General features: G+C 36.9%; 1 protein-coding gene across 1 annotated transcript; it reads right to left on the bottom strand.

Moving 5' to 3' along the window:
- Positions 1–1121: 1121 nt before the first annotated feature.
- Positions 1122–23210, bottom strand: CIR1 (corepressor interacting with RBPJ, 1). The gene is made up of 10 exons (XM_008931042.4): positions 23067–23210; positions 22310–22404; positions 21720–21793; positions 20767–20780; positions 20616–20671; positions 20207–20255; positions 19882–19999; positions 5848–5954; positions 4325–4410; positions 1122–2711 (listed from the first exon to the last, which is right to left on the bottom strand). The coding sequence occupies exons 1-10, from the start codon at positions 23136–23138 to the stop codon at positions 1982–1984; spliced, it is 1401 nt and encodes a 466-aa protein (XP_008929290.1). The 5' UTR covers positions 23139–23210; the 3' UTR covers positions 1122–1981.
- Positions 23211–23277: the final 67 nt, after the last annotated feature.

Raw genomic sequence — 23277 nt, 5'->3', positions numbered from 1 at the left:
GCGAAGGCGGCCTGTCCGTCCCGCAGCCGGGGGCGCTGAGGGTCGCTCCCGTAGCGGTGAGGGGACACAAACCGGCCTAGGGAAGGTACCGAGAGCAGTGATCCCCTTCCTCTACAGCCGCACCAACCTTCCCCTGGCAGGCTCACTGGTTTGTTTCAAAACTCTTCCACACGTAGTCTTTGCTACATCCAAAATGCCATGATTCTTCTGCCAGTCTTTTCCCATGCGAAAAGGCAGGATGCACGTAGCACACAGTTTAACTACATGGAGAGGAATGCAGAGCCTACAAAAAAGCCTAATGCTGTGGTTATCGAGCAGTCCATCGTTCTTCAGGTGGGAGTCAGTTGCATTGTGGTTGGCAGATTCGCGTGCCAAACACAAAAGAACGAGAGAGCGCCCAAAGCAAAAGACAGTTCTTTGGAGCAGAGGCACTTCCAGTACTTACTGGTTATTCTTCCTATCTTTCATGCTGCACTTAAAACGAAAATGTTCTACCAGAGTATGCCTTTTCCTCTGTCACATAACTCCATCCTCTCTTACAAAGAAGGATAATAAATCCTTTGCAAGAGGTTTTGTTTAGATTGCCAAAACAGGCATTTTGGCAGTCTCCTCCTGTCCTTTCTACATCAGAGCTTCGACAACACACATCGATATGGGGGGGTGACTATTGCAGGGGAGTCACCACTGCTGTGCATGCTCTTTAACTCCCAACTACTTCAGCAAGAACGCCTGGAGCAACCTAATGCAACACACTGAAAAGGTGACATCCTTTAATGGTTCACCCTTTCAAACTCTTCACATGCACTTAGACGATAAGCCAGGTCACTTTCACCATGTATTATTATACTCTGTGCGATCCTGAAAATCTTCTGAGTGACCATTTTAAGAAGTAGAAGTGGCCTGGTAATAAAAGATAGTCCCATTTGTCCTGTGAGTGAGGAGGATAAGAAAGTTGCTGGAATACTGAGCACAGTGACTCCTTTTCACATGTCCACTAATGAACGTACTTCCATCTGCCATCCTAAAAGGGCAGAGAAACCTTTCCTTTGCAATAAAAACCTTGTGAAGTGTTGCCTTGTGCATTTGTACTGATTTCAGAACTCTGGAGAAGAAGGCAATTATTAATGGTTTTAAAGAATAAGGTAATTTATTATGGAAGTTCATCTTCATAGCAGTGTATGCAGAAAATGACAATCATTAAAAACACAGGAAGTTTGTTTCATGAAAACAAAAGGATGACTATTTACATTAACTTTCTACCACAAACAAGAAAATACCTGAAACAGTTGAGGCAGTAAATATTCTTTTCATGTCTTGAGAGATTATTGAACAAAAACTTGACATTGTACTGACACATACCAACAGGGGTTCAAGATGTTTAGATAGCCCTGACCAAGCTGTACACTGCGGGAGGCCAAAAAATGTTGGCTACACACTTATGTGAACTATGTCTCTCTGTTCTGTTGTTCTAACTCATGAAATTGATCTCTCACAGGGAACTTTAGGAAAAATGCTTCAGTATGAAAAAAACAAAACCCTCTACAAGACAATGCTTTGATATCTGAAGCAGCGATTTTATCCAGAACTATCTCAAACGTTTATTAGCAGTTAGCATATCTCAGGGCTCCTCTTGATTTACTCTGTTTCCCCTCACAGTTGTGTCTAAACAGAAATCACCATTGACAATCCAAGAGTATCACATACTGCTTTGAAATATTTTAAAACCCTAAAATCAGGTCTATGAATTACTGCATGTATAGAAGGGGTATTTGCCAATAAGCATATTTTAATAGTAAGAAAAATACTATAACATTTATACCTAATTTACAAATATTCCAACATGATAGAATTGATGGTGTTGGCTTTATGTAGGAAATGCTAGTTACAGAGGTTGGAAAATGAAAAGCAGTATGTAATTGAGCCCTTGTTAAAGGTATTCATCAAAACCCAGAGACATTCTTGTTTGCACCTGTCCTCTATATTATCTATTTTGTTTCCTCTCTCTGCTTCTGCTTCTGCTTCTACTGCGTCTGCTCCTTTCTCTGTGTTCCACTTTACTGCATTTGTCCCCATAGCCTTCTCTACATTTTTTCTTCTCTCTGTGTACATCTGTGCTGGGGCTTCTGGTTTCATTTCTCCGGTGCCGCTCTTCACCAGGGCTTTGACTTGGACTTCTTCTTATGTGCCTTTGCCTGGAACTGCTATGACTTGTGCAAGGGCTTCTCCTGCTCCCCTCATTCATGCTTTGGTTTCTACTGTCCCTCTCCTTTCTTTCACTCTCTCTCGTGTTGGTGCTATGGTATCTGCTTTTGGACTTTCTTTCCTCCTCGCAGGAGTTCCATTTGTTGTTCTCTGCAGAACTATCTTGCTTTAAAAGCCTGTACTTCTCCCTATCTTTGTCCTTGTTACCGTGACTACTGGAGAGATCTTCATAAAGTTTTTCCTTCCTCATCTTTGCCTTTCCTTCTGAATCACTGCTGCTGCTAGCCTCTGAAAACTTGTCTTTTTTTCTTTTCTTAGAATCTGTCTTCTTTTGTGCTGCTTTATCTCTGCTGTCAGTCTCGCTATCACTGCTGCTTACTGAAGTCTCACTGGAGGATGAGGAAGATGATCTCGTCTTATGTTTCTTGTGTTTACTTTTGCTTTTTTTCTTTTGCTTTTTCTTCTTTCTGTCTTTCTTTTTTTTTTTCTTCTCTAGACGATCCAACTTCCTTTTATTTTCAAAATAAAAGAGGAGCACAATCAATGTGTTGAGATATCCTAAATTACAAAGCTGTTTTCTTTTAAAATTCACCACTTCTGATGACCAACCCAAATGCACTCTTTTCCATATAAATATGTTGAATTCCTTTCCTCTTTTAGCAAAGTATTATTTTAAAACCTCCACTCTGACATTACCCATAGTAAGTAATCCACAGCTGCTCCCTCGAAACAAGAGTAATATGATTCTTTAATACTTTAATTTTAATGTCAATTTTGGCCTTGTAACTATAAATAAATACATTCAGTAGTCTTTTTTTTTTTTCCCTGTCTGGCTGCTTTGAAAACTTTAGAAAATCATTGCTGCTTTTGTTTGTGCATTTTAAAAAGAGATTTTGAAAATGAAAAAATGCAATTAGTATTCAGTTTCAATTAATAATGAAAACTGAGACTCCAAAGCCTATATCTCTGAGTTCTCCAGGAAAATAATACAGATATTTTCAGTTATCTCTTCTGCCACAACTAGAAGTTTACATTTTCTATATGTAAATACAATCCATCGTGCACATGCATTCACTGCTATTTTACTATTTTCACATAGTTTTTATTTTGCTTTTTGTGTTTATTCTAAAAAAAACCAGTGACTGAATAGTGAAACTGCTTTCAGTGTATTAAAAAAAATCCCTTCAGACTAGTAAAATCTAAAGGAGCCACATATTTACTAAACTTCAACTTTCAAAATATAAAGGATTATAAAAATTTCAATGTGTTGGGCCAGCAGAAGTTCAAACAAAACACCATTTTAAATGACTCAAACTACATACACATTCCTTATTTAAAAGGAACATAAAATATGCAAACTATTTTCAAAGAGATATTTATTACATATGTGAATACTATATGTACCTACTTACTTATGTACCTTAGCCATTCACCTTCCTCCACTCCTCCCTCTCCTTGTATATATGACATCTTTTAACCTTAAAAGACCATTTTAACTGTATGCCTGTATGCAGTAGTAGGTATTTCTGATTTGAATAATTTTCAGGTTATTTCAAGATAGCATTGCAAATTAACAGAGAAAAGAAAAACGCAAGTCATGTGACACACAAAATTAGTTGGATAAAAGCAAAGCATGGAAACCTCATTAACTCAGACCCTCAGGGGGCAGAGAGCTGCAAACCCTGACCCGAGCACAGGGTGGAGCTGGGCCAACCTTGGCCCTGGGGTGCAAGGTCACATTCAGTTCAACCACATGGCAGAAGACAAACTTTGTCAAATTGTAAACCATTAAAAAAGAACACAGAATTTTTAATCACAGAAGAAGACACTGTAAACAATGGAGTGCAGAATAATATTTTAAAATAGCAACTGACAGCATCTTCAATGAGCCAATTATTATTTCAGTGTATCAGTTAAATTGGAAATGAGTTCCAGTACAAAGACATCAAACAGATGAAAAAAAAAATCATGCTGCATAATGCTATTTGTGGTCAAGTGTATGTTAAACCAAGCTAATTTTTTTGGAACTGATAGTGCTGAATGGCACCAAAGAGTTACAGTGCCAATCATGGAGTCACAACTACAGGTGATACAGAACTTCTCCACTAGGTACCACACCTACCTTAAAAGTTTCTGTTTTTGTTTGGTTGACAGTGATTTTAAAAATTCAACTTCTGGATCATCATCTCCTTCACTTGCAACAAACTCCTAGAAGAATGCAATAAGACATTAAGTTATTATATATAAAAATAATATCTTCACTCAGATTTCTGTTTTAAAAGTGATGCCTCTATGTACCTTATTTTTGCACAGACACAAATACACTTTATGCCTAAGTCAGCTTGAGACTCTTTCTAAAGAGCAGCATACCCACTACAGAGTGAAAAACCCTGACATTCTGTCTCAAAGCTGAGTAGGTGTTATAATGTGGGGGTTACACAACAAGAGTTATTAGTAACATATGAAAAAAGCTCTGCTAGGGAAAGAAACATTTCTAAAATAGTTAATAAAAATGAGCCAATTTTGGAGCCCACGGTTCCCCAGGATAAGTCACTCCGTTGTTATCATGCTTGGATGAATAGGCAAGATGCTAGTCCTGCTCGAACTCGGAGTAATTTAAGCAAATTACTTTTCTGTCTCGGTTTAGTCATTAGGAAAATGGGTATTAACACATCTACTTCACTGTTGTGTTATTAGTCTTTAAATGTTCATAAAGTGTTCTAGCAATGCAAAATACTGTAATCATATAATCTACATACAGTAACGCAATCAGCAAAGCATAACTACTTTGAAGACCCTGAATTCCTCAAATTATGTGCATCTGGTACACTACAGTTCTTCAGAGTGATGTTTTTAATTTTAGTCACATTCAGAAGGGAAAAGAAGAAATAAAGATTAAAAACCTTTTCCAAAGAAACCCCTGCACACCTAGCATAAAGCAAACATACTGGTATCACCATGATTCACTTAACAGTGCCCATATGCTACATTTTTGGGCTACGTAGCTTTTTTAAAGGCAAAGGTAGGAGACACAATGAATTGCTGATTTAATGAAGAGCTCAATACCAGCTTGTAGTCATTCCCTCTTTATTAGTGGTCTGACTATCCTGCCATATGAACAAAGGTTATTTCAAGGAGTGTATATTAATTTTTCACTTTACATTTTTGTTAAATCACCTCAATTAGAAATACACTTTGTGCAGACTAAGTAAAGGTAACTGAACATTTTCACTCCCAGAAATAATAACTGAAACAATAGTGAATCAAGTAAAAAAAAAACTCCTAAAGATATAGCATTCCTGGCAGTAATTATTTGTGCATATGGCCTCAAACTTCATCCAAAAGCTAGCACTGCATCAGAAGGATGCAGCAAAACCCCTAACCACACCTTCAAGAAAAATTCAATTTCTATTCACCCACAGCAGGGATTTAATTTATTATATGTGCTTTTAAAAGAAGTAATTTATGATTCACCGTTCTGACAGAAACAAAGCTGGAAAGCTGTAAGTTTATGGACATTTTTCTACTGGTATAGCTATTCAGCTTTACTATGGATATGCATATTTGAAAACATTAAGTAACAATTCACAAGCAATCACATTTAGATTTATAGACATTTTCAGCTTACTGGTAAAAAGGTATTACCTGTGATGGATCATTTGCGGTCAAGTTTCTCCCCAGTACATTTTGTTTCAGAGCAAACCCACTGTTTCTCATCTCCGCTATTAGCTCCGAGGGGTGCATTGATGGCCCTGTTCACAAAAATCACAGTTTGAATGTATCATTTATATCTCTCTACCTTTTTTGGACTCCACAGTAGGAATTCAGTTGAAGCTTTGTTAAGTAAAATCACAGCTGAATCAAGTCAATAATCTTCTGCTGGGCAAATAATCAGATATGATTTTCTAAAACAGCAGTCTGAAGATTCAGAATGGAAAATAATTGCATTTTTCTTTAAGTACAAGGGAATTCTCTTATGTAACTTTGTCATGTTGAAAACAATATATTTAGGTAAGTCTAGTAATATATTTTTATTATAGTAAAAAAGCCCAGGAAACCTAAATAGAGTGCATTAAGTAAGACTTTTAGCTGCCTCCTTCCCCTTAAAACAATGGGAAAATGCACTTCTAATATGTCACGTAACACATTTTTCATAATGACACAAATATTTGAACTTCAATGTAAAAAGTAACATCAGATACATAGTATACTTATGGAATATAAATACATGAAAAAAAATCTATGTCCTTACTTATTCTAGGGACTGCCAAATATGCCAAGTCTCTAGACTGTTACCTCCTCAGAGTTCTGTTTTTATTAGCTTAAAAACTATGCTATATATTCCATTGGAGTAGGTGTTTGGGATTAAGCACATGCTTGCTTTCTTTGCAAACATCTAACAAGGAGTACAATACAGGATGTATTATGTATCATTCAGACTTGACTGCATAATTTATAAACCCTGTAACTCACTCTTAATGCTTTAATTGAATCCCCATGATCATCAAAACTTCATGTACTTGTCTGATAAGGTACTTTTTCTTCACCCTGAACATTCACTCTTGTTAGGTCACTTTCAGTAAATTTCCTTCCCAGTTCCTTGCTAACCTGACTGTCAATGAACCAGCACTCCTGTGTAAGATAAATCTATATGAGGAGGAATGTATAAGAGAGCATGGAGCACATGATTACTATCACTGCAGTAAACTACTGTAAATTATAAGATTAACTAGTCTTATGAAACATACTGATCCTGTTTTGTGGTTTTAAGAGTTTTTTAGTCGTGGAGATTGACAAAACTCTTAGATTTTTAACACAGACAAGTATGGAAAGTAAAGGGAAATTTTCACTATGGAATATATAGGGAAAGTAATACAGCACTTTCTCAAAAAATGTCAACTTCTTAGTTTTCCCATATAATACATCACCTTGCAGAAACGAGCAGGCCTACAAGTAAAGCAGGAAGGAAGAAAACAAAACTTTGAAAATGGTTTAAGGAGCCCTTGCATTACTTTTTTTTTGCACAAGTTCTTTATTTTGTCAGGCAAAAGAATTTTTTAATGAGATACCTTTTAGTCTTTCCTTGAGTTTACATTTTTATAAGTAAGGGGTTATTCCCCATTCCCCCATATACTTTACCAAAAGTGCTTTTTCTTTTTACTGGTTACAGTGTAATTGTAAACTGACAATTAATTAATGTATATTGGCTCCAGTGTCTACATCTTCGTGTATTTCAAATTTAAAACCTTGCTCCGCTTGCCCAAATCTACTCTGGCTGGAAAAGAAATCAATATTAGACAGACACCTAAACACAGAATTTGGTACCAGAAGATGCCTTGATTTGAAAAGTTCACATAAGCCAGCCATAGACTTCAGTCAAATACCTTTTATGAGGAAGCCAAATGGAGACAAAGCATAAAGTCATGAAAGAAGATTTCACCATACCAAAGAGACACTTTAACAGTTGAAGGCTGGAATACCCCTATTATTCAAAGTCAGTAAGAGCCACTGCCTAATGAAGTAACTTAACTAACTCCTTAGGTATTCCTCTTCAATGTCTCAGCATTTTACACATTTTGATGTGTTTCTGATACTTAATTATTCTCATTACTGTGATTAGATAAATAGAGAAATACACCTTGTCCAAATTTATAGAGGTTTGCAAAAGAACTAAGACAGAAACCCTAACCTTGTGTTTCCATACGAGGATTATGGACAGAATTGAGACCAGAGAGGCCTGAAGGCATATCAGCCTTCAAAATCACATTTCAACATTAGTTTCTAGACAGAAACCTTTCTAGCATTCTTTGTGCATAACACTGGAAAGAGGTAAGCAAAATAACTTCCTCTTTTACACAAAAAGTTTATAATGAATGGCCAACACTACTGATTTCTGTGCATTTGTGCCCAGTGGATGTCAGTTGTGCTGTAGCACACAGATCCATAGAAGTGAACAAGAGACCTGCCAGAGTGGCTGCCCAAGCTGGGATCCAACATACTTTGGAGTTAGCTTCCATGTACTTTTTAGAGGTGAAATCAGCACTAGGTTTAAAAACCAAAAACACAGGTAAGCTTAGAAGGAAAGTAAGCCAGGATAAAAATAAATTTATTTGACTTCTGTTTCCTTGTATATTAATGATGTCAAAGAGACACTCATAGCTCCACCTACAATATTTTAGTTGCAACGCAGTATTACCATGACAAGGACAGTTGCCAAACTGCCATTATTCCTGTTTTGTGGACGTATACAAGCTACATGCAATGCACCTACAGAAACTCGAACTGAAGTGGTTTATGAAATAAATTATTCCTTTTTTGGTCTCCCTCACAGTTGTGAGGGCAACAGTAACTTAAGTTCAGCCTAGCTTGTGAGAAGACGCAAGAATCTCCATTAAGCTTTTCTAAGTACATTATTTCTACTGTAACTAAAGGTTTTAGAAAACACTAGGAAATGAGATTCAGAAAATAAACCAACCCCATAAGTGGAAGCAGAGTCAAAATACAGTCCTATTTCACAACCCTTCTGTGTGCAGACTCCAGCCAGGCATGACACAGGCAGCTGTCTACAATGTTGATTATGGAGGACACCTCTTGCACCATGGCATATTTGCAGTCTTAAAAACAACATTTTTGAGAGGATGACAGAGGTGAACTTGCTCACACTTTTTTTTTTACAGCTAATGCTGCTGAGCTTCTCAGAAGTGCTGCTGCCCAGTGACAGCAAGACAGCTGGAGGGACACTAGAGAGAAAACAATCTCTGATCTGGGAAGTCTAAAGAGACTGTTTTCTACCTGGTTACAAGTCCAGGCTGAGAAGTTCAATTAAGACATTATATTTGACAATGGCTGCACAGTTTAATAGCAAACTTCTATTACTATCTACTTTCTGCAACATGAGAATGAAGAAAACGTTTATTCTCATAATTAAATTCCTTTGCATGGAATCAAAGGAACCTAATGCTTGGTGACTTTCTTTTTCCATCCATACCTCAACAGATCGCTTTTGATTTATATTTTAATGATGTTGATAAGCAGACCTGATTTTCTTTGAAATATCAGTGACAGATTGAGGTCTCCCAGGATTCCTGGGCAGAACTATTTTATGTGCCAGCCTTGAGGCTTGTAACATACTTCTTTTTGGGATGCTTGTTCAAAGAGTCTTAGAAGGTGTAGATGCCTATATCTGTGAGCAAACAATCACATTCCCATTTCTACACTATAAAATTAAATAGGGGATTTCCCCTGGCTAACAAGACAGACAAAAACTGTAAAAGAACTCCAAAACACTGAACCTCACTTAAAAAAGGTTTGAAAACCTCAGAAGTGTCCCTGCCTTCCCTATTAAGCAGTTAAAGTCTAAACCTCAAAGCCACCAGTACACTGGCTGGCAGAGGACCTCTTCCTTTGTTTGGTGTGAATTGATTGTGGATTCCTGCCTGTTGGAGATGTGACTGTGCCCAGTGTGAGGAAACCTGGCTTGCCTGGTAACCCAAAGAGGTAAATCTTTTCAGCCTGTCTTCAGCTTATGACTACATTTACATCATCACCCTTCAAGATTGCCAGACAAAACCGTACTAGGAGTATCTGATAGCCGTATGCAACAATTAAGTCATCAGCTGTAAAACAGACAGTAAAACTGAGCTGAGAGGCTCTCAGTTGGCTAAAACCTTTGGCTATGATGATAGCTACTTATTCTTGAACAGCACCCATCAACTTGCAAAGAATCGCTCCTACGCCACCAATGGCCTCATATACACATTCCTTATGGGCTTGAGACAACCTGTGAGGAAGTTACCTTTGTGATCTCATGCAGGTGGAATCATCTAGAGATGATATTGTGCCATGAGCTGGCAGAACTTTGGATATAGGAACCCTGTAAAAATAGCTGATTGCTACAACTTCTGACAACTAGTCTCTCAGCATTCTTTCATCAGCAAACTAAAAATAAGTTCAAAGTTACAATCTGTTTCTTATTCTTTCTGAAACAAGTCAAATACAGTACCTTGCTATTTTTGAACATGACTGTCAAGCTTATTTTCTGAAATTTGCATTTTGATAGGAAAAAAAAAGAGAAAAAAAATCTTTAAAACTTTTCCAGATGACACTTGGTTAAAACTAATACATTTATCTGCTTAAAAAAATGCATGGTCTTGGAAAAGCTTTTTGCCATATAGTGTAATTAACTGCTTGTGAATATGATATTTATTTGTAAGCCTTAGGACAAATGACAACTTGTTACATTTTGTACAGTTACAGGTACTTAAAATTATATTAAGAGCTTGCACAAAAAAGGCTCCAGAGTTGAAGACCTACCAAAGGATTTTTAAAATATTTTTTCATTGCTATTATAATTCTCAAGAAACAGTGTTGCCAAGCAAATAGGTTAGAGTTTCTTCCTGCTTCTTACTTCCCACAGAAGTTCTTGCTGCATTAATTCTCTCTGTTATCTTCTGCTTAAGATACTATTTAAGGGTAAAATTCAGATAGCTTAGTTGACTCAAAGAGCTGGGGCACAAAATCTAGAAAAATCAAACCACTCACTGAAGTGTGAAAAGAAGGACTTGAGTCTTCACAAAGTACAACCCAAGTGCAACCTTAGTTCGACAGCTGTTGGTGCAACCTTATAATACCTGTATAATTAAATAAACAGAAGAGATGTAAATAATTTTTTTTCTCAGGTCTATATGAGCATCAATTATAGTGGATTGCAGAAGGCTATTGTATTAGAATTTCTATAACATACTGTAAATTTGCCTTTTTTTAGAACGAAGATCACTCCAATTTCTCATCACACAACTGAGATCAATTTAACAGAATCAGTTCTGCTTCTACTAAGCAACCAGGAGGGGAATAGAATTCAGGATTTCAATTACTTAAGAGCCTACCTTACAGTAAGCACTCCCACCCTGCATTACTACCTCCCTCCTGTCCCAGAAACAAGAGAAACCTGTAGCTGTGATTAGTTTTCTATTCTGTCTGTGCTTCCCTTGAAGCTACAAATGCAGAGTGTATGTAATACCATGTTGTTGCCAGAAGTCTCCTCTAAGAGGCACAGGCACAGGGCTGTCCTTAGGAGAGCAATGCCAGCTCTAACACACTATCCAGCAGGCCTCCCTTAGAGTGTGTAAAGCACATTTTTCAAATTATCCAATATGAGGAAACAGTATGCTAAAACGTCTTTTCATACCAACTGTGATTAAATACCACTTTTTCTGCTACACTTTCCGCGGTAGTAAGGACAGACCATAATGGTATGATTGCCAGTATCACCAAAAATAGAAGTTTTACTTCCATCTACTCATGATGTATAGTATTGACAGTATTTGCCCAATTTATTGATAAAAACTTCCACTACTGTCACCAGTGCAGATGAGCAAACTGAATTATTCTTTGCAATCAACTAAGTTTTAAATGGATTTTTATTGTGGAATATATAAGGAAAGCAAAGACATAAGAACCAGTAATATTGTAACCATTATTCCCACCTGTGGAACGGGAAATTACAGTAAGTTGTACTTACATAGTAGCTGCAGCTATGGAACTATATGATGTTTAAAATCCTTTCCAACCCAGGCCATTCTATGTATTGTCATTAAATGAAATAGAAAGCTCTATGCAAAGATTACTGGAAAAGGTAGTAGATTCTTCATGGTGTCTTTTTAATTACAACTACTTACTTTTATTATGTGACTAACATAATAAAACATTATGTGACTAACATAATGTCTGTTCTAGAGCAAGCAGCAGCCACAAGTATTGAGGCCATGTTGCTGAGAACACAGCTGCAATGGGCAGGACACGTCTCAAGGATGAAGGACCACTGCCTCCCTAAGATCTTGCTTTATGGTGAACTTGCCACCGACTGCCACAAGAGAGGAGCCCCAAAGAGAAGATACAAGGACTCCCTGAAACAACATCTCAGCCTTGGCCATGTTGATCAACATAACTGGTCTACTCTGGCCTCCAATCGGGAGGCCTGGAGACACACCACCTATAACGCTGCTGATGCTTTTGAGAACACACGCAGGATCACCCTTGAGGAGAAAAGACAACGCAGAAAGAATCATGTCTTGCAGAATATTCCACCTAAGGAGTCTTTCTGCTGTGCCTTTTGCAACTGGATGTGCCTATCTCGTATTGGCCTTTTTAGCCACCAGTGCACTTGTAACAAACGTGGGTAGAGCCCTTCCCAAATCTTCGTTTGCAAAGCCCAGCCATGATGGTGATGATGATGACTTACTTTTATTTTAACTAATGCTCATTTTGTGTATCATCAAAACAGAATATTTAGAATAGGGCTTCTCTAGAGCTTCCTCTTCCTGAGAATGTGTTCTGGCATGGGACATCTTTTAGCTTACAGATGTGATCATTTTAATCTAAAATTATCACCATCATCACACCATCAGATTTCTCCTGAGTTGGTAATAGAGAGGCAATTTACATGAACATAAATGTAAGCCAAGCACACTTGTGTACCTGCTGTCAATTAGCCAGTATAAGTCACACTTGGTATACTCCACAGGACCGTGTTTAAAAATTAATTTATGAATCATGGACAAAATACTCTCAGGGCTTCCCCTTTATTACTACATATTTTTTGTTAACAAAGTAGGCCTAAAGCATGTTGTCTTCATCTTTTTTAATATGTAGCTTGGACTACATGAGGCCATAACTCTTCCAAACTGAAATTTTATTTTATACATAACAGTGATTCTAAAGCCATGCTTTGCTGTGAAAAGTAAATAAAAAAATACGCAGGGAGTACACAAACACCTCTTTCACATTAACTAGGTTTTAGAAAACCATTCTGCTGGTGGGTTTCAGTCTAGCACATAATCATATGAAGGATGAATACACTGAATTGAGAATGCTGCCTCTCTGGGTGGTAGCAAAGACATAACATATCACACAATGCTTTTCAGGTTTTGCTTTAGAAGAGAAACTAACTTTAAAATTAGCATAGACAGTTTTGTCAATGCATCCATACACTTTTTTGTTCTGTCCACAGAGTTTCATATGGTAATTTTTATATGGCTTAAAAGGAAATTGAACAAAAAAATGAAAAAAAATTACAGAATGAGCTTAATCACGCTGCATAGCCTGTGAACTTTTATTGTGGTTGTGATAGAGATAAGAGTAGACACTTATTTTATATAAAGGATAAAGAACTATTATCAAAACTATGTGATCATGACACAGAGTAAATTTATGCTGCCTCCACTACTTCAGAATTGATCATCTTTTACTGATAATTTTTCTATCTATTTCAGAGATGACTGCATTTAGACCATTATTACACTTCAAAGCAACTGCTGCAGTTGGCATTGACTGAAATCAATGACTAAAACCTCTAGCTTTTAATTAGCTCTTCTTCAGAGGGCCTGCAGTTTAACTGTATTTAACACTTTAGCACAGAATTTCAACGTAATTTGCCATGCTTTTGTCATATAGTATTTCAGAGAAACTCGAGTTTCCTTTTTACTTTTTTGGAATAGTAAAAACCATTTAACATTATCAAACTGCTATAGGAATCCATATTTATTGCTTAAATGCTAAGCACAAGACTTCTAATAGAAATCTGTATTTTATGCATTCACACCAAATACTGAGGCTTCTGAAGCATAAATGGAGGATTATTCTAAAATGTGACAGTTCTTAAACTATGTGAAGATTTAGTTAAGGTTCCTACTGTTAACAATCAAAGGTCTCAGCTGCAGATCGTGAAGGAAGGTTTCACACACTGTATGTTTCTACAGATGACCATTTATACAAATATTCACTGTTAACATATTCAAATAGCTTTTGTTTGTTATTATAGATTCAAGAGAACATTTAAATAAATTCCTGTATTCTCAATACAATGCAGACCTTTATCTGTTGGGAAACAAAAACCATGTTTGTCACCGGAAAACTGCAGTGAGATGTAGACATAATGTAAAATAGACCTAGATTTCCTTTTTTGCTGCATGACTGATAATCTAAATCCTCACTATGGAAAGGTATCTTACCCAAAAGCTAAAGATTAGTTGAACACACTAAGTGATAGATGGATGGAAACCACAACCACTATTAGTTTAGGGGTACTCAGGTGATGAAAAGAGAGAACACAAACTGTAGGAGCTGCTAATGGGTCTTTGGAAGGGGGCACCTGCATAGATATACCTGGAGTTTCTTTATCTTGGTAGACCATAAGACACTAGATACACATACATGTTGCTCCACTACAGTTTTACCATTGTGTGCCTGAATTTTCCACAAAGTGCTAAGCACTTTACAGTACTTTCTTCTCAGTAATTCCACTGCACAGATCACATGTGAGCTCTAAGCCATTCTAGTCAGCTCTAAGACATTCAAAGCAGTCCATAGCAGAGAAGGATGCCCAGCACTCACCAGGCTCAGCTTTCATAGGCCAAGTGCACAAGAACAGTTTTTAATGTTACCATCCCACTTTTAACTATGCTATTCATACAATTATTTCCCCATTTGAGACACCAGCCTTACTTCCTACTTCATAAGAAAGTAAAAGAGTCATAGTGGGTTCTTTGTTCTAAAAACTATTTATTATATAAGAAGAGTTATAAGCATTCAAGCTCTCATAGCTTTTTAGTAATCCCACCCCCCACACACCTGCCTAAACCATCATTGAACAAGACATTGCTTGCAGGCAAGAAGAGGGGAAAAAAAAAAGGTATTCAGTTTGTCCTAACTTTACCTGACCAAGAAAGTTGAAGGAAATTTTGAAGTAAAATAATAGTATTACTTCAAAACATTTTGCACAGAACACGTAATAACCTCTGTTCTAATCAAGTCAAAGGCTTTTCAGAATTCACAAAAAAAGCACTGAAAACCACAAAAACAACAGATGCTGCTGGTTAACGATAAAAATGGATTGTAAAAACAGGCAAGCTTTGAGATGCTAGTGATCTGGGGTTTTTTGCTGATTTGTATTACATATTGCATACATGCATATATACACAGTGGCATGTAAAGTCAGAAGGACAATGGCTATTTTCATCTTTTCTGAACTTTGAAAGTTAGGATTTTATCAGTAAAACACCCTGTAAATCAGTTTAGCCCAAAAAAGCATTTTGATTGCCTAATTTAGCTTTGTAAAGGAGAAGTAAATCTTCTAAGTTGGTCTCTGTAAGCCTCACAGCTGGAACATCCTAACACTACTTTGCAGTTTCCAGTGATCAAAGTAAGTTACTTTATATCTAAAATGAAGAATTTCATAATGGAAATAATGCAACACCAGGGGGTGCAGTTATCATGAAATAATTACACTCCTGGGAGATTACAGACAAGGCTGTACCCCAGGGGTGTGATTATCCCATGATAACCACATCCACTGAAATTGCCTTATTGCAAAAATAATCTCTAGTCACTGGTGAGATATTATTCAATAGGTGCTTTTTTAATGGTAAGATTATTATTTTTTTTGTATGAATTACTACTAGATTAGTAAAATGGTCCCAGAAGCAAAATAACCAAGCCACCATGCCTAAGTCAAGGCACTGATTGTAATTATTTTTGTTTGCTGGAGCACTGCAATGTATGTCAGATCTTGAAAGACAGCAATATACAGTTCTGTGCCACAGAGATGCTTTGCCCTGCAGCAGTTCCACCAGAGGAAACTGAAGTCTGTGACCGGTCTTTGCACATGAGATATTCAACATTGAATCCAAAACAGCAATTGCCAATCAGTTTTATGTGCCAAGAGGAAGATTACAACGTAGTCTTCACACAAGATTCAAAGAAAACTATCCTTCTGCTGAAATGAATCACAGCTTACAGAATTTATGGGAAAGAAAAAGCCTATATTGGTTATGATGTGGGAAAAAAATAAAAATCTATCTAGTCAATCAATTTCCTTAAAGGGAAAGGGAAGAAGAACTATAGATAAAGCAACTACATCAGACACAGGAGTTTCACTTTCATTTATTTGTACTCAAACAAACTCTGATGCCGAAAAAATAATCCAAGTCCAAATAAGACATTTTGTTTTGCTCTTTCTGAAGCAGGAAAAAATTAGAACAAAACACAAGCTGAACTTGTATCAAGGCCTGATAGAAGTCTCTGACAGGGAAGCCAGACCATTTCTTAAAACCTATTTCTGCAGAAATTAGTGATGTCCTTAGAATATCAGGATCCAGCGCCATGAGACCAAGTATTCCCAAGCACTGATTGCTTAGAGATTTGTTACCAGCCAGGATGCTTTGTTGTACACAGAGCAGAGTCTTCCAACACTGTGCTGATGCATGGTGTGCTCTAACAAGGGAGAGTATTTTTGAAGTTTGAAGAATTCTAACCTAAATTTAGGTAGTGTAACTACCACGCACTGCCTAAAAAATTATTCTGTTCAATTTGCGTGAAAAGGATGCAAGAACAACTTCTATTAGGATGAAAAGAGTATAAATCAGAAGCAATGAAGTGCTGCCAAGTAAATAACTTCAGAGCAATAGAGCTTTATCCACTGACTTTATAAAAAATTTCAAAGATTTTCTCTTAAAAAACAAAGTTTCAGTGATTTATAATGTAAATTTGGTTCTTCTAATACAATTAATTTCACAAACTAATTGGAATCCTTATATATTGACTATGGTACTGAAATTTTATTCTGGTTTCACTTTTATTCCTCATTATATCTGTATTTCTCAGCTGTACCCTTTCATTCATGAGACAATATTTATATTTCAATTTCCTGAAAAACAAGCTAGAAACAAGCTTCCAGTTACCTCCTAAATATGGAAATACTTCCTGACTTTTGAAAGTGCTCTAATAATTTAGCACAACGTTTTTCAACTCTTTGAGAGCTCATTGCAAATGTATTCTTACACATTTAGCTATTAAAAAGCCCAGTCAAATAAGTTTAATACACATATCTGCTTTATACTACAAGCAACCACTTGCTATCCTTGAAATCCCTATTCATTGCTCTGTTTAGAGGCACGTGTTTTCCTCTACATTTTAGAAACTAACAGAGGGCTTCAGGAAAATTGTACTAACTTTATCTGACCTTAGAAGCCAAGTAGTTTTGTACTTTTTTTTTTTCTGGTGCTGACAATCACAATAAATGAAAAACTGTTTACATGCTTTTTACCAGTTTTCTAAGCATGAGGAGACACACACTTGTGACACATGGAGGGAGGTGCCAGTGGAAAGCAATTCACATGCAATTCAACTTGCTTCAAGTGCAAGGAGTTTTTTAAACCTCATCAGCAGTTCACAAAACACAGAACACAGGTTCCATAAAAGGATGATCTCATAAAAAGTCTCTGTCCTTTACAAAGTACTATTTTCTAGAGTTCCAGTCAGTCTAAAGAACAGTGTGGCAAAACACATTTTTGCAGTAGTATAAAATAATAAAAAATAATCAGTAATTTAGTCTAGAGACAAAGAAGCAGCTTAGGAGTGCATGCAATGATTGATAAAGAGAAGCAGGAAGAAGCAGAGCTTGAGGAGATGTGTTTGCATAGAGGAACAGATGAAGGTTCTTGGAGGTGGAAATAGATGCAGCAGAGCTCACTGCAGATCTGCAGCACCGTAACAACCAAGGAGAATACTCAGCAATGCAAAGATAATTACTTACTCCCATCCCAGCCAACACATGGGATGGTGTCAGGCTTTTGATTAAAAATCCCACTTTTTTTTTTCTAAATGTGTGACATAAGTTTTAACATGCCACATGGATGAATTATGAGTCTTAAGAAAAGCAGTGAATTCAAGAACTTACGTTCTCATGTAACTGCAGTGCTTCATTTACACACATGGAATTTCCAGAAGTCAAAGGAGTGTAACTTAACTTGCTATTAAATCAGATGAAGTTTTAGAACTTGATGAAAGGATTGTATCACTGAGGTTACAAAAAGCAGAAAACCTTTCATCTGATGATGTAATTAATATTACCACCTTCTCAAAGCCTTGTATTTGCTATTAAATCAATTTTAAATTGTTTTGAACTTTACCTACAGAGTTTTTACATAGTCTCCCTGAAAGAAAGAGAAAGTAGCAGTATCATTACAGCTGACTATTCAAACCCAAGAACAGTGTCTCACAAATTATATATACAAATCCTGATCTGTCGCCCACCCCTATTCCCTGAAATCCTTCCTCAGCCTACAAGCAGCATAGCACACCATCGTCTAAGTTCCAGAGTTGAAAATGAGAGGGCAGTGGTGCAGTGTGAGAACATCTAAGTAGTTTCACATCACTTTCCTTCATGCAAAATTCATCATATATGCAAAATCCTCTCTTTAGGTTTAGAAAGACATTTTAAAAAGCAATCTGGAGGACATCTTTCCAAGCGGGAAACACCCACAGCAGTCAAACGTTGCCTACACCTACATAGTTAGCTCATAAGGTTTGAAAGAAACAGTTCATCTTCTACTGGCACTGCAATGTGTCTGTATTACACTGTGCTGAATAATAAGGAGTCCACATTCAGTTTTGTGCAAGCATGTACAAATACTTTCTGCTTTCTCAACAAAACACTCCTAAAATTTACACGTCATTTGAACTGGGGGGGGTGGGAGTGAGTTCTGTAGCACAGAAGGATATCTGACATGCAAGAGCTACAATGCTCTAAGCACAATTTTTTCTAAGGTAAGAATCAGGCAAGAAAATGATTTAATATTATAACCTATTGAATAGAAAGGCTGAGCAAGTCAACTACAGGATGAGTAATGCGATGGCATAATCACCAGACAATGCCTAAAAGAAGAGTAAGAAACACCATTTCATTTAACTCATGTCTTCCAGGCTCCATCTCAAAGAAACTATATATCTAAGTGACCTAATTCTGAAAACCAAGATTGTTTGTAGCCTAAATACTACATAAAATTGTTATAACCTCAACAAAGATAGAAGAAAACCTGATGCTATCAAGTGTGCCACTGTAATGGTATCCCTGCAAAATTCAAGATACAACACATGGCTTTAAAGCAACAGTACAGCAAGGCTGAAGACTCTCCCATGCTACCTGATGTTTCTTTAACGTGCCACAATTTTAAGAATCTTGAAAGTGTTACAGACTTGGGTCAACTCACAGAAAACGAAGTACTGTAGGCAAAAAAAAAACCAATTCAATTTCAATGCTCATATCCAATTCTTTAAACCTAATCTAACACTAAATGATGTGTGACTTCAAGTAACAGGAAAACTAATAGAAGAAAAAATTGTAGTTCAAGAAGCAACAAGAAGCCAGCTGAAAGGAAACCAGGCGTTTGGAAATCCACTTACAGAAGCACAACTACATAAAAAAATCCCACAAACCTCTCCTATTACCAAGTGATTAATAAAGATATAGTGATATATTCCAGCTTTTTCATGCAGTTTGCTTGAATTTGAACTGAGACAGTCTGACAATCCATTCATTCTTTTTGGTGACACAAATTTTGCCATTCTGATATAAAAAGTCTCATTGCAGCTTCTCAATTTTTGCCACAGACAGGATCAAAGCAACAGTCATTATGGAGTCTTTTTAAATGTGTTATTAATCTAAAAATTAGGTCCCTGCAATTTGAAATAATTAACTCAAAATTGTGGATCCTACATTTGGAATTAACTGTTATCCCCATTTCATCAACTCTTTGAAATATAAAATTATACCTCCTAAAATTAAACGTGATGAGTTCCCCCCAAGTGCCTAAGCAGCACATTTAAAAGACATTCACTGCCTACCTGAACCATCACTGGAGACTGAACTCGCATTAATTCCAGAAAGGCCAAATAAGGGACATTCTCGATCAGTGTTTATATGACCCCACTTGTGGCATTTGATACACCTCACATTCCGCACCTAAAGGGAAAAAAACAGTTGACACAATTTAGCTAAAAATACAACCTAAAATTTACAGAAATATCTGCATTATTAGGCATAAGAGAAGCTTTTAAACTCACTGAGAAACAGACGACAAAATTAAGAGAGTCCATGTGAATGTTCTGCAGTTACATAACATTTGAAACATACTCAAGACATCCACAGAGTGAAATTTATGTAACTTGCCTGGATACCAAATGGCTGATCTCTGATATTCATATCATCCTTAGCATATCTGTTACACAAATACAAAAGAAAACAAATACTCAATTCACTGTTATTTAAAAAAAAAACAAACATACACAAAACTAATTTTTGTTGTTAAGTTTATGTCCATTTCAGAGATATAATTCTTGTAAATATTGTTTTTAATGTATATTCAAAAATGGATGTAAAAGTCAAAAAAACCCCAAAGCTGAGCAAGGAAATAGTTCCAGGTTTGCAGGTTTTACTAATTAAATGTCAGGACATGAAAAGATCACACAAGTGACCTGTTCAAAAATAAAATAGAGGAAAAAAAGGAAAAAGAGGAAAAGGATATAAAAGGTAAGTAAGAAGAAAAAAAACTTATTCAGATAAAATCCAGGAATCTTACTTTTCTCGAGGGGCAACTTTTTGCCATTCGAATTTGTATTCAGTTTCTCCTTCTTGCTATAAAACAGAAAACATGGTAAGTTTGATTTTTTTTTTAGAATGTGTTTTAAGTAAGTGGGAAGAAAACTTAAAGAAATGATTTAATGAAATACCTCTTTTGTTTCCTCTTTGAATTTTCAGAAATCATGCAAAGAAAAAAAATGATATGTTAATTATGTATGCAAAATACAGGTGCTGTCTAAGCTGAAGACAAAACATTTTATGATTTATACTTATCAATAGTGCAAATACTCAGAAAGCAGCTTTATTTAAAGAGAGTGCACTTAAAATAATCAGTCTCTAGTATACAATTATAAATCCTCTAAACCCAGAATCATCTTCTAAAATTATACTGATTTGTCATACAAGTAAAAAATTTTAAATATATTTTTCCAAGAGTAGTAACAATACTTAAAATATTTTTTAAAAGTTTAGCAGGTACTTAGCAACTTCTCTTTATGACAGTACTACATAGGCATGGTCAGATCCCCCAGAGACAGGTCAGGCAGCCCTTTTGACTAGAGAATCTCAGTATTTATTACTTATATAACTTCTGCAAATTAAATTTTTGCGCTGCTATTTCCTGTGTTTGACAAGTAACAAACTGAATTATGGGCATAACTTTTAAACAAAAGCAACCTACTATTTCTACAAAGCAGAGTAGGCCAAAATACAGGTTTGTGTTGTCCAAGTCATTGCCTTGGTAAGGCCTAGTCCTCCCCATCCAATAGCTTTATAATTGGCTAAAGAAACACCCTTGGTCAAGGACAGAATTTATGCTTTTTCCTGGAAGGATATTTTATCTGTTTTTCCCTCTCACACTGAACCACTGCTTAAAAAAACCTCAACCATTCTCTTTGAAAGAAATTAAAGAAGTGTGAGATCAAAATTATTACATACTACATATATGTCCACATATTCCCACAGGAAGAACTAAAATAATAATACCTCTTACCATTACCTCACCGTGAACATGTTATTTTAAAATAAAAAACATTGTGCTTATTTCTTCAGAAGGTTTTTAGTTTTGCAGTACTGTCTGCTCAGAATCAGGAAACCACAGTACCTTTCTTTGCTCCAGGTGGGGCTTCATACATGAAATTAAGACCATTCTTCACACGCTCATCACCCATAAGCAACCTAAATAAAAAGGGCAGAGCCTGAGGTGTTACACACAAAACAGTCACACCCATATCATTTACTAAAACAAAAAGAAACATGCAGTATGAAATTGTTGTAACTGGCATTTTTCCATTTCTTAATGTAAGTAACAAAAGCTGAGTATCAAAAGAGAGACCAGACCTGAGAGACCAGTCAATCTTTTTGCATGCTCCATAGTGTACCAAAAATCATACATTTCAATCACAACTCAAACGTAACCCTGTGTCCACAGAATTAAGAACACAGATTTCTATGTGATACAAATGTATAACTATACAAGGTTTTCTGCTGTTCTGTGCAACATATTTTGCAACTAATTAGAAGACAAATGCAGGCCACTTTAAAGAAGTTCCTGTGACCTCTGCTTTATGAGTCACTATCCTCTCCTCCTACTACTGTCAACAGGAGTTCAAATTGCTCACAGTAAAATGGCCTTCACTACCATGAAAACAAGAAACAGCAGGAAGAAGTCTGTGATCTTATGCCAGTTCTCACCTATTATCATAGGATTCCTGTTCTTTCAAATACTGTTGCATTAATTCTTCTTGTTTCTTCTTATCATATGATATTTTCTGTTCCGCCATCCATACCTAATTAAAACAATTAGGTTTCCATTTTAAACAAATACGAAAACTATCAAAAAATACATTAATGTATAAAAACTCAACTGGTGTAATCTGTACTTAACAAGAGAAGACTACCATTCTAATCACATAAAATACATTATTTTAATCCAGTATTGCAACTCCCCACAAGCAGTAATTTTGAGAAACTGCAACTCCCAACAACGTTTACAAACTGAAAAGACAGGAGAAAATTCGGTAACTCAAAGAGAAAAGTCAGCTCAGAAAACACCCTGAGCATGTCCCTGTTTCCCCTGGAGTGTCACTCCCTCGCCGAAGTCCCCCAGACCCCAAACCCCAGGTTCTCTCGGAAGTCCAGGACACAGTTCTGGGGAGGAGAGACCTGTTGGTTAGGTGTGAAATATGGACGAAACACGGGCACAATCGTGACAGGTGGTTTTCTGTACGGCGTACGGTGCCTATTTATCCTGAGGATCAGGTGTTGAAAAGCTGGAGCCAGGAAAACGCGACAGTCCTACACACCCGTGGACACGAAAACCCGAAGTTTCAAGTATTTCCTATTTTCCCTGCTCCCTCCTTTCTCTTTGCCCCAGCCCCGGTCCCATCCCAGGATGCCGACGAGCCTCGCTGTGCCGCCGCGGTGCCGGGAGCCCGTCACCCCCCCTCACCTTTTTGATGTTGGACTTGGAGGCGGGGTGAAAATCCTTCTTGCACATGAAGTTGGCGAACGACTTCCCCATGGCGGCGGCGGGCAGGGAGCGAGGAAGCCACCAGCTCCCTCACGGACACAGGGACAGGAGCAGGGACGGGGCTTGGGATGCTCCGGGGCCGCCTCGGCCGGGCCTTCCGGGTCGGCGGGCGGGTCTTCCGCGGCGCCGC

The sequence above is a fragment of the Manacus vitellinus genome, unplaced genomic scaffold (genome assembly GCF_001715985.3).
Source record: "Manacus vitellinus isolate BGI_N305 unplaced genomic scaffold, ASM171598v3 scaffold_20_pilon, whole genome shotgun sequence".
NCBI lineage: Eukaryota > Metazoa > Chordata > Aves > Passeriformes > Pipridae > Manacus > Manacus vitellinus.
Note: the sequence above shows the minus strand (reverse complement) of the source record. Positions and strands in the feature narration are given on the sequence as shown.

Excerpts from the sequence above, each read along its gene's own strand:
- CIR1 (XM_008931042.4), bottom strand. The coding sequence starts at position 23,138 with ATGGGGAAGTCGTTCGCCAACTTCATGTGCAAGAAGGATTTTCACCCC. Across the intron at positions 4,411-5,847 it reads CCGCAAATGATCCATCACAG|GAGTTTGTTGCAAGTGAAGG; the intron begins GTAATACCTTTT and ends GCATTCTTCTAG. Across the intron at positions 2,712-4,324 it reads CAAAAACAGAAACTTTTAAG|GAAGTTGGATCGTCTAGAGA; the intron begins GTAGGTGTGGTA and ends TGAAAATAAAAG.